Source organism: Drosophila suzukii, chromosome 3 (assembly GCF_043229965.1).
Source record: "Drosophila suzukii chromosome 3, CBGP_Dsuzu_IsoJpt1.0, whole genome shotgun sequence".
Taxonomy (NCBI): Eukaryota; Metazoa; Arthropoda; class Insecta; order Diptera; family Drosophilidae; genus Drosophila; species Drosophila suzukii.
In genome coordinates, this window is record NC_092082.1 from 90,464,255 (window position 1) to 90,476,343 (window position 12,089).

At 39.0% G+C, this 12,089-nt stretch overlaps 2 protein-coding genes across 2 annotated transcripts in view; one reads left to right on the forward strand and one right to left on the reverse strand.

The window, feature by feature from the left end:
• The window catches only part of CCAP-R (Crustacean cardioactive peptide receptor), a 40,229-nt gene that overhangs the window by 3,555 nt on the left and 24,585 nt on the right, over positions 1-12,089 (forward strand). The window lies entirely within an intron of this gene.
• Positions 10,397-10,813, reverse strand: LOC108016310 (uncharacterized). Its single transcript, XM_017082944.4, has one exon. It carries the CDS (start codon positions 10,811-10,813, stop codon positions 10,397-10,399), a length of 417 nt encoding a protein of 138 aa, XP_016938433.3.

The following is a 12,089-nucleotide window of genomic DNA, read 5'->3' on the forward strand; positions in this document are numbered from 1 at the left end:
TGCATACTTCATAAATCAAAATGTGGAAGCGAAGGGTGGTTTTTTATTGGTAATAAAAATGAAATAAAAATTAAGTTATAGATGCTTTAAGAACCTATCTTGAAAACCTGGAGAGCTATTAAAGTCAAAAGTGCTCCACATAAGTTTATCGAAAATCTAGACACCTACCAAACAGTAGACCTAAAAAAAGGGACCATTCTTTACTTTCTTATCGAGGAAGAAAATCCCCCAATTTATTTGTATACATTTATCACTGAACTCCAGACTAATCGCAACTTTACGTGTATGCAAGACATAAAAGGGGACCCAAAAAAAAATTGAAACTTCGCCATTGATTTGTTGACTTTTTGGGGGTTCTTTGCACTCCACAAATTTTACATGCCGCTGGTTCGAAATAAAAAAGGGAGGGTCCCTTACATGGGATGGGTCTCCAATAACAGGAAGTTGTCTATTATACGGCCACGTTACTTGGCAAAACTCGCACACACATCGATGATTGCAGAAAAGATACGCCGACAGACTGTCTATCAGTTTTCCCCGACTTTTCCATTTCCACTTCCCCATTTTCCCCACGAATGTATTTTCGTATGCTGCACCGCCTGCCGGAAACTTCCGCCCAAAGTTTATCATCTCAGCTGAATGTGCCGCTGATTTGTTGCCACTCTAATGTGCCTAATTGAATCTTTTACATTCTGTTTCGTTGTTCTGCTCACCAGAATGCAAATAAATGTAGCTAATTTGTTTATTCAAGTTAAATCGTTTGGGAAATTGGGTCACAATGCCAGTGCCTAGGACCAAAGTTCGTTAGGGGGAATGATTAACATTCTTTTAAATGTATCTAGGGGTTTATTTTTTTAAATTCAGCATAAAAAGGGCAATATGCTCTCTACAACTTTCAAACAAAATGCCCAACAAAAAATATGTGCTTGTTAATTGCTAATTGCTTTGTAACAATAGCCAACATTTAAATACAAATTGCAGCAGCCTTTTTGCTTGTTAGAAATCGCTGCATGGCAATCAAAAACATATTTAGGGCCTAATCCGAATTTAATAAAATATTCCTAAAAATAATTTGCACAATTCACATTCAATTTGTTTTGGCTGCCATTATTTGTCAACTTAATGTGCCTACGCTTTGACTCCAGGGAGATTTCAATTGAAGCTGGAAAGAAAAAAAAAAAGAAAAAAAGATCTGATTTATTGCGGAAAATTCCTTAGCAATAAAAGGACAAAAAACAAATGTCTTAAAACAGGGAGGCTGCGTGAAAAAGTTTGCAAAACACAATGAAGACCACCGCAAATGTGGGGCTGCTGTGCCAGCTGTCAATGATTTGTTTCAACAGAATTCGCCTGCCGAGTGTCTCGTTAAACGCACATAAATATTGTGATTACCTATAATGTGCTGACTGCCAGTCTGTCTGTCAGTCCCTGGGTCTATGAGTCCATATCCCTGCAAGGACGACTGTCTGAGCTGTCTGCCGCAGGACCTGTGCCCCACTTTCCCACCTTTCTGCTGTGCCAGCCACATTTTTAATGATGTGTCGGCGCTCCGCCTTTCGACGTCAGCTGAAAAGGCTTTAACATAACAATTTACTTTTAATTCAAGCACTCAGCGGGCTTAATTATCCAAGTGGCTGGGGGCCAATAATCGTTGCTGACATTTTAACGCCGGTTTCATTCGTTTTATTGGCCGTGCAATTATGCATAAATCGCTGCGCCTGACACCTCAATAATTTTTAACTGTTACTGCCTCGCCATTTATTATCTCGATGTCTTTTCAAGCAGACGTAGGTTTACTTATTTAAATTATATAGAATATATACACTTCATTTTTAATCGGAATTAAAAGCCCATGGGAGAAGTTCCATTAAAGTGTGCCACTGAATACCATTAATGTTATGTGGATATCGAATCAATACATCTTTAAAGCGGGGATAATTATTTATGATAATATAATAATATAAACATATTTGTGTTTGTTGGTTCTTGTGTATTTAATCACAAGTTTAAAGTCCAAATTGACTTGTGCCCTACAGTTCATTACCCAAATTAATGAGATAAAATGTTCCCAGTTGAATGCCCATATTTTAACATATATTAACCTCTATTTTCTTCTGAAAATATTTATTTAATTAGTTTTTTGTCACACTTAATAATACATATTAAATATCTATTAAGCGTTTCACTGCTAGCATAAGAACTCAATAAAACTTGTAAGCCAAAAGATAGCCAGACAAAGAATTAGTTGACTGCAGACATATTCCTTATCTTAATCCGGGGACATTTTTCAAGTTCAGTTCTCTTTCTTACTCGACCCGCAGGAACCAGGACCTCATGTCCCAGCTAACATGTCACATAAATCTCAGATAGGCCAGGGTCGAATTTATCAAGCCCCCTTATCGGTGCCACCAGCTGTCTAATTAGGCTTTCACTAGGACACACAAAAAAAAAAGAGAAAAGGGGGTGATGAGCGATAAGGCGGACACATGTAAACAGGTTGAATACTGGCAGCAGGTTCAATTTGGCCCACTGGCAATAACAAAAACTGACACCAAAATGGCCCAAAAACAATACCAACAGCTGGCCAAAAAGATGATGTTACTCGCACTTTGTTTTCTGATGTTTTTCGATGCGTGGGTGTACGAAACAAAAATTGAAATCCACCCCACGCAACGTGCCAAAAATAGCAAACAATAGATAAAGCGCCAGAAGCAATGTGTTTTCGTGGTAATTTTTGCAAAAATTAATTCGCAGATTGAATGTCATACGTAAATGGTTCCTGCCAACTCTGCGCAAATCGAAATTTGTTTGAATTTTCCATAGAAACTTTAGCTGAACATCCACATTTAATTTATGGTGTTATTCACACGAACAGAGTTTCGATATTTCTGATACTCTCTGTGTGACAAAATTGAAATAGTTAACTTTTCTGCAACTTATTTAAATGCAAAAACTTTTCCTGGGGAAAATGCGAAGTGCTTCCAAGGGGTGAAAGCCCTTGAAGAGCTTGTGCAGCTGGCTGAATCAATCCCCAGCGCTAATCGATGGGAAAGATTGACAACAGAGTGACTTATGAATTATGAGTGAAAGGATCCCAGTATTCCAGGATCCGCAGGAAGTGAGATTGAAACTTCACTGAAAGTTGGACCTTAGTTATACACACTTTCGCAGTATTCACAGTAACAAACAAAACTTTCCTTAATACTCCCCTCCTTTATGTATACATTCCACATCCGGAAATGTACTTTATACGCCAGCTTGGCTCATTTTGTTTTATGGTTTTTTTTTATTCTCTAGATTGTCTTCTTTATGCAATTCAAATATTGATCCATAAATAGTCACAAACTACGTGATCCATCACATTTTATGTTTATGTGCTCATGACAGATGAACTTTGATGGGTTTATTTGTTTACCAAAGTTGTTGGATTGCACAGGAAAAATCTAAATGAGCTTAGTCTTGGTAATAAAAAAATGTGCAAAGGTTTTTGGAAGCATATTTATATGCCAAAGCTATATTTCTACATTTTTAATGAATTTGAAAAATAATAAAAAAATGTTTTATCTTGTTAAGATCCTTGAAAAGTTTATAAGTTTGTTCAGTCACATTTAATTTATTTAAAAGGACAGCGTTAATGGTAGGTCCTCAATCATTTTTTTTTAGTTAATGCCCTAAAAAGGTTTTTGATTTATTAGGAAAGCATGATAATATCACCTATAATAACACCACAGCTGTAGGTATATTTTCCTTAATAATTACTAAAGTTTTAAAAACCCCCCTTCTATTTTAAATTAAAAGCAAGCCACATCTTGTGCAGATCCTAGAACTTAACTTTTTTGAGAGGTGCTTAAAACAAACATTGCAAAAGTCATGCACGTTTGTCGCCCAATTGTATTTACATCTGGTTGATTGTGTGTGCGGACAAAGTGCTGCAATCAAAGGTGAGACACCTGGCCTCCAGAGCAGAGTGCCAGGTGAAGGGGCAGCAGGATGGGGCAAGAACTGAGGACCTGAGCCCACATGAAAGGAGTAAGTAGTAAGCATTTGCAGTCGTCGGCGCGTACGTGCCAGGCATTAGAAGCACCGATTCCCTGGATTTTCGAGACCAAGAAGTCGTCGCAATTATGCGGCTTTCGGGGATGGGGAGGTCCTCCTAGCTCCACTCACCTGACACCACCAGGTGCCGGCTCTAATGAGAGCAGCCCAGCCCAGACCAGGACCTCACTTCGATTGCCGGTGATTGCCGAAATGCCGAAAATGGCATTTGCAGCACATCTTGCCGAATCATTGCGAATCTTGCCGATTGGCGATTGGAGGCGCTTTGCGGAGCCGCGTTTATTGATTTTGTTCAGGCAGAAGGGAATCGAGACAAATTATTTTACACTCGAGCGATTTGTGATATGTCTGCGACCCGCCCTGCCCTTCTGCCTCTCCAACGCCTACCGCCAACCGCCGAATCATCGCACCGCCTACCAGTGATTGACAGCATTTCCAGAAATCCCCAACGAAAACAAAACAGGCACTGGGAGAAAAAAGGCAGCTTAAATTAAGAACAGCATTTCAAAGATTTGAGAAGTATTATATTTACTATGACATCTTTCCGATGTAGGTAGACCCTTTGAAGTTAGTTCCTTTCGCAAAAATAAAGAAGTATATATTTTTTTGGAATGTATAATACCTGCTAAAGTTTCACAATTTATCTAATAACTTTAAATTCGATTCTAAAATATGTATTTTATATTTTTGGTAAGTATATTGTTTTTAAATATTTTTTAGGAAAGCTACGCATTTTAAATATATAAATGTAAGATATATATATTTTCTGAAGCCCTACTTAATTTGTTTATTTTTATATACTCAGAAAATATATAATCTATTACATTTCTTAATATCTGCTTTCCTAGTTGTCATAAAGTTAATTTTTGTTTCTGCTGACAAAATTGAATGGATTGGTAATTGAAACGTTGCTTTTGATCCACATAATTTTCTAAGAATTCACCTTAACACAATTGTTTATAAGATTTTCCAGGAAAAAGGATAGGATAAAATAAAATCTTATTGAAGAGAAAACTCCGATAGGAAGGGTTTTCATCGATCTCTAGACCAACCCAACACATTTTCTCCCGGTGCTCTCTCAAAAAAAAGACGCGATGAGTTGTCTTTAAGTTTTGGCGCCTTCTGATTTCCAAGTTCATTGGTTCTGTCAAATTAAAATGCGTGCTTTGTGCCGCACACCCAGGGGCGCTCCTTCGATAATTACAGGGGGCCCGAATGTCTGCAATGCCCGGTGGCCCACGTGTGGCGGCTGATTGAAATCGACGTGGTAGGTGTCAATCTTTCTGCCTTTTGGCCAAAAGAGAGACTTGGCCCGCCCGTTGACTTGTCTGCCGTTGACTTATTTGCTCATCTGGCCCCGTGCCCACTTTGATTTCCCTTTGCCAAATTAAATTTTCAATTTGCGTCGGAGACGTTTTGGCTGCAAGTTGTATTACTTTATTATTTGTGCCGGGAATACACACTCGTAATTGCTTTACATAGCCTCTGAGTTTTTGACTTTTGGACTTCTGGACACTTCCTGGCCGCAGCATTTGTTGCAATATTCGGTTTTTAATTAAATAAAAGCGCGTGACTTTAATTGCGACAGTTTTCCATGCAAAAGAAGGTTCGTTGACCAGGCCACAAAAAAAGGAGGTCGTTGGAGGGGAAACCCGCTGACAGCAGCTTCAGTAAGTATTTTGATTAATTAACGAGCGACGGCCTTTGGGGGCGATAGGCATGGGGCTCCTAACTCAGGACACCATGACACGCGCTTTTCTCCGAGCATTCACAGGACTTCTTCTTCAGTGGAGCTGCTTACTTGGCTCTTTTTTCCCACCAGGAAGGTCCTTCTTCCCGCGAATCCCCCGATTGGGCGTGATCCCTGATGGGCGAACTATAAACTTGAATTTGCATTTTTTCCTGCCAGCTATATTTGTTATAGAATTCGCCAAGACGCCTTCAATACAAATTATTTGTGGGCGGAGGTCCTAAAAGTATTTTTATACCCGTAGATAATCTGCCTAAATAAGCTTATAGCGGTCATAAAAACTCAGTTTGGAATTTTAAAGTTCCTTTTCCCTTCTTCCGAATTTGTTTTTTTACTCGTAGATAATCTCGCGAATGGTGTATTTTCTGTGGGCATAATAATGCTGTTTTACATTTTAAATTTATTTTTCTTTCTTAGCTATTTTAACTTTTGTAATCAATTTTAGAATAATTTTGAGCCTATCCACCCACAATTGTTCTGGTAATGACATTTTGCTATTAATTTATATTAGATTAATCTAAAAAAATGTTTTATCTGTTGTAACTAAATTTGCGGTTTCAAAAGTTCATAAAGTTCAGATAATATTGTTACTGGAGTTTACCAAGCTCTCTCGTAGTTACTCACTGATTAGGAGCAAAAATGATTTAAGAATTAAATAAAAATTTGTATTAAATACTAGGACTGATTCATATTAATAAACCATAGCTGGTTTATAACCCAGACTTGGCATCTCTGCCATCGTTTTCGAATTCGCCTGGGAGTTGCGGTTGCGGCGTTTTCTATTTTCTGCATTTGCGTCTAATTAAGTCAAGTTCAAAATTCTACTTAGCACAGAACGCGTTGCTCTCACAGCAGTTAGCGATGTATGTGCCCTGCATAATTTATACATACAGCCCACTCCTGATGTCTACTATATATACTATATACACGCCTGATGATGGAGAGACCTCGGGGCGCTGTGGTTAAGCGTTCGTGGCATTTGGTTTTCATTAGCCAACTAGTAGAACCCATCAGCTAAGTGATTTAACTGTTGAATATTTGCGAATGCCGAATGCTTTGAGGTTAGTCCTTAGTCCCTTGGCATCTTCTTGAGGGCCCGAACTAAATGGATATTTATTATTACACCCCGCAAAACAATTACTTGCAGTGCATACCTGGAATACGCATAAATAATAATAATTTCCCAGCAGAACGCGGGGCTTTCCTCCTTTATTTTTCCCCTTCTCGGTTAATTAACACCCTCCAGCCACTTGGCGATTACTTTTGCGCAGGTAACAGCACTTTTCCGGGGGCAAAGGCATAATTTATTTATAATTGACTTAATAGACCTGGGCATTCCTTCACCCGACATTCGAATTAATTACTTTCACCGACTTATGACACCTTTTCGAGATGGTCAGAGTAAGGAAAACAAAAGAAAGGGTAGAAAGCAACAATAGATATCAATTTTCGGGGCCTTGTCATTTAGGTTTTGTTGCCAAATATCAATCAAATGGCTAAGTGTGTTGCCACATTCGGGAAACTTGACAGACAGGCAGACTTATGGATAGATAGACGGGGTTAAGAGTATTTATAATATATTGTACACACTCATAATAAATGGGTATTGTTTTGCAACTCGATGCTTGGGCTCTTCTGCTTAAATTTAGAAGGCAGCCAAAGTGGCAACGGCAAATGGCTCAGCTGCCCACGCCAGGTGTCAAGGCAACACGTCGTATACGCAATTCTTTTGGCCTGAGCTTTTCTTTTGTCTGATTGGCTGGCGAAAACAAACAAACGCATGTCTATGGCTTTAGACTTCTGCTTCAGTCTTGGCTTAGCACGCGCCCTTCAAATTCTGCCCCCCATTTCATTCATAATAATGTCTGGGCTGGCTATCCGATAAGAAAGTCAAACTTTAAACTTTAAACATATCATGGACCTCGGCAGCTTAATCTCGTGTGGCAAATGTTTTGACGCAATTTTGCCCCAAACACATTTTCCATCTACATACACTTGTCTAACTTTTGGCCAAAAAATATATAAATAAGAAGAAAGGTTTATGGGGCAGGACTGGAGCAGCTGACATTCCCTCACCGAAGTCGAAAGTCTGGCGGCGTCTTCATTGTTTCGCAAACTGTTTTACAGGTGCTACAAATTTGAATATAAATACACAAGCAGCCAGCGAGCATGCTGTGTGCAATAATAAAATAAAATGCCATTCAATGGCGTCAGGGCACTGTGGTGATATTTTTCGGGCTTTAAAGCCAGGGAAAATTAAATTAAATTTTTACTAATTCAATTAGAGAAGTCAACATAAGAGAAGAATAAATGGTTGTACCTTGTAGGCCTAGAAAGTTAATATTGTCTTTACAGAATATTTGTTTTGAGAAAAGCTAATAATAAATATTTAGATAATAACCAAAAGATCAAAGGGTTTCAAATATCACCCAAGGATAAGTAAAATATTTATATTTGATTGCTTATCAAATACGTTTAAATATTTTTGTATTTTAAATATTATAATAATATGGATAAAAATAAGAATAAATAAAGTTTACATTAAGTTTTCCAATTTATATAATCCCCTTTATCTTAAACAACACCCAATGTAGATATTATAAAATATTATATTATAGAATATTAAACATAAGCTCAACAAAAAATCCTATAATGTAAGCATTTTAATATTTGCATCTTTGCCTAATGAAAGAATATGAAAAATAATAATCAGTAAATTTTAATTATAATAAACAAGTTACAAAACTTTCAAAAACTAGTTATGTTTTCCCTGTACAAATTCAATATAGTAACCTTTCCAGAAAGTCTAAACCCTTTAACCATTTAATTTGGTATTTACCAAGAACTTTGGCCCCATGGGCCACAGTGCCTGGCAGCCACGTTGAAAAGACGAGTCGGCATTTTTGGCCAACGGGGACCATTCCGAGGGGCCGCAAAAGTTGTAGACACACACTCACCGTGGCCACTTTCCCATTTCCTCGCTGGCTGCAACTTTTCAATTTGCTCGCCCCGACTATTTACAATTTGGGGGAAAACAAAACAAAACGAGGACAGACACGGGTGGAAAATATTTGGAGCCCTAATATCCAGTTTCGCCTACCAATTCGAATTTGCCTGTGCCTCGTAGACAGTTTTCCAGCACGACGTGCGACTATGTCTGTCATTTAGATTTGAATTTAGTGGCTACTTAAGAGACTGGGGCGTCTTAAGTGGATTTTCATCGTCTGAACGTTGAGATCCGACAATGGTTTTCAAATTGTCAATTAGTCTGCGCTCGGAGCAATCAAAGTATCGAATGAGAACCGAGTGCAAGCATAATGAAAATAATATGAAACCCAACATATATTCTTGTTCCCCGACTCAATCCCTCTGACAATTATCCTTTGGACACGCGTCACGCTCCATAAAATTGAAATGAAATACTAAACTCGGGTCGTTATGACGCTGATTGCCATGAACTGCAAGTGCATACGGGGAATTGCAACGTCCGAGCCATAAACATAAGGCGGAAAAATGGAAAAAATGGCCAAGATGGCCAGCAGGGGGACAAAGAAGAAGTGACCTAATAAAGTTTGTGCCGTTTGTCGCTGCCATATTTTTCGCTGTGAAATCAATTTTTCATTTTGAGCCAGCATGACGACGCCACTTTCCCCGATTTTCCCCGAAGCCAGGACAATATATGCTCGCAATTGTCATAGAGGACATTGAAAGTGACTCCGGAGCAGACAGTGTAATGGTTTATATAATGCCCAAACGTCCAAAACTGCACAGCAACATAACATAAATATGCTGCAAGTGGCTCGAAAAGAACAAAAGCCAGATGCTTTCGACTTTTATGACTCATACGCGCCGTTGCACAGAGTTCGCCGAAAAACAAAGTGCATCAGCACAAAGACAAAAGAAAGTCGGTCCTTTGCCAAGTTGGCAACTGAGATTTGCTAGACGCAGATAGCACTCAACTGAAGGATCCGAATCTGAATACAAAACTCGAGCTGCGACCTTAAAGGCTTAATACCAAGTCACTTAATCCTAAACACCCTGCTATATTGAGATAAATTATATTTGTTTGAGATTAAACAGAAATATTTTGTTTTGAACTTGGTTGAAAGTACTTATGTACCTTAAAGTGAGAGTTTACCACATAATCACACGGTATTTTGTAAGAAAGTTAAAACCCAAGCAGGCTGTCTATAATTTTGTTGAAAGTGTTTATATACAAAGGTATACGAAAAATGTTTGTGTATTTTAAAGACTCACCACTTTAATAGTGAGATGTGTTTATATATTTTGAAAGGTGTTATGCAGAAACCCTTTCCTTTTTTACATATTTGTTAATGTATAATATTAATTGTTTTAATGTCTGGTATTGTATAAGGTGTTATGTCAAACAATTATTTGTTTTAATGAGATGAGGGTTTGGTGTAAATGTGTGGTGTTCCTCTTCAGTCATCAGATCACAGGGTATCCATCCCAATTAGTCTCCTAGCTTCTGGTTCTGCATGGCATTCTCCAGACTGGATGAGATGGGGATTTGGTGTAAATGTATGGTTATTCCTCTTAAGTCATCAGATCACAGGGTATCTATCCCAATTAGTCTTCTAGCTTTTGTTTCTCCATGGCATTCTCCAGACTGGAAACGTCCTCGCTTTCCTCGAAGTCATACTCGGACCATTTGTAGATTCCCTCCTTCATCTGACGCTCGATGTCCGCGTACTCCAGTTCTATCAAAGCCACCGGCTGGAAGGGATTGATCCTCCGGCGGGATCCGTCGATGATGGAGTTCACCTCATCGAAGCGACGCAACAGGTGCATCAGCTTGCCACGCGTAGCCTCGAACTTTGACTTCACCGGGTCTGCCCGGGGATTTGAAGGGGATTTGGGTTCCGGGGCTTTTGGCCGGAAGGCGGGCTTACGCTTGTAGTGGCGCAATATTAGGGCAGGTCCATTGCGATTCAGTTGGCTCAGCCACATCCAGGGGTGGTCCATCTTCCAAGGGGGCAGCGACATCTTTACTATCCAGTTGAGAAATTGTTCCGACTCCAAACGCTCGACTTTTCCTTTGACAACTGCCGTCATGCAATAAATAATGTGACCGTTGTATGTAAAAATACCACTTTCTTTTTTATAAAAGCCCACTTGGTTCAATCTAAAATTTAAGAACTACAGTATGACAGTATAAAGTACGGAGTAGACCTCTTAAACTGCTCACTTTACTCAGAACCCCCCCAATTCAATTCAATTCATTGTTGATCAACTCGATGTCGCTATATCGCAATCCTCTTGAACGCTTCTCTGGTTTTCACAATCACATTGAATGCAGCTCGACGGCTTTAGCGCCAAATTCTGACAAAAGATGCCAATGGCAGTATTTTAAGTCGATTCGAGCGCCAAAAAAGTGTTGGCTCAACTGACAGCTTACTCAAAATATGTCAATCAAATCCAGCTTTCGCTCTGCCCTTTCACATCCTCTTGCCAAGGCCAACGCACATATAAAGCATCAGATTGGGGACTATAGAGTGAGGTGTTCTACCGACTAGACACTTTTCTGGCTATTTTGCATGCAAATTAAATGCGCATTATCAGCAGCCTTTAAACTTAAATACCAAGACCAACTTATGCAAAGCTCAAATGGGTTGATTTGCCGGTTGAAAATACTTCAAAGCTCCTTGAGCCATTTACATATGTAAATATTAAACATAAAAGACTGAGCTTATGGGATTTTCTACTGGCCATCGTCGGGTTTTTAGAGTGATTACTTATATAATTTCTTCTGTGATGCTACTTGCGTAAGTTTGATTGGTAGCAGATTAGGAAAATATTAAAAAAATATTTTGGCATTTAAAAGTGAAATTTTTAATTGCCTTAAGCTGCTTATAGCCATATGACACTTTCTTAACCTGAGACTAACTGATGGGTTTTCTTTTAAAAGGTAAAAGAATAGGACAACGTTTTCCCTATAGAACTTAAAAAATAAATCGAATCGGTTGTAAATTTACAACACCCTCTGATGCTAATGGTAAATTTACAAAGGCCAAAACGGCGACATGTGGTGTCACTCGTCTTCCTCCCACTCCACAAACCCCTCTGAAACCCCTGGAAAATGGCCACTATCCCGCTGAGCAGCTGCTCTCGACCAAATTGAATGAGTCAGGTGATCAGATGAGTAGAGTGGCGACCCAGACGGGTGTTTTTAATATAAATCATTGGCCAAATAGTTGCGTGCCCGCATTAGTGGGCCAAATACCTGGCTGCCACGAGCAAAAGTTTTTCGCATTTTAAAGGA

Bases quoted from the DNA above. Each gene is read 5' to 3' on its own strand.
- LOC108016310 (XM_017082944.4), bottom strand. From the start codon at position 10,813: ATGTCGCTGCCCCCTTGGAAGATGGACCACCCCTGGATGTGGCTGAGC.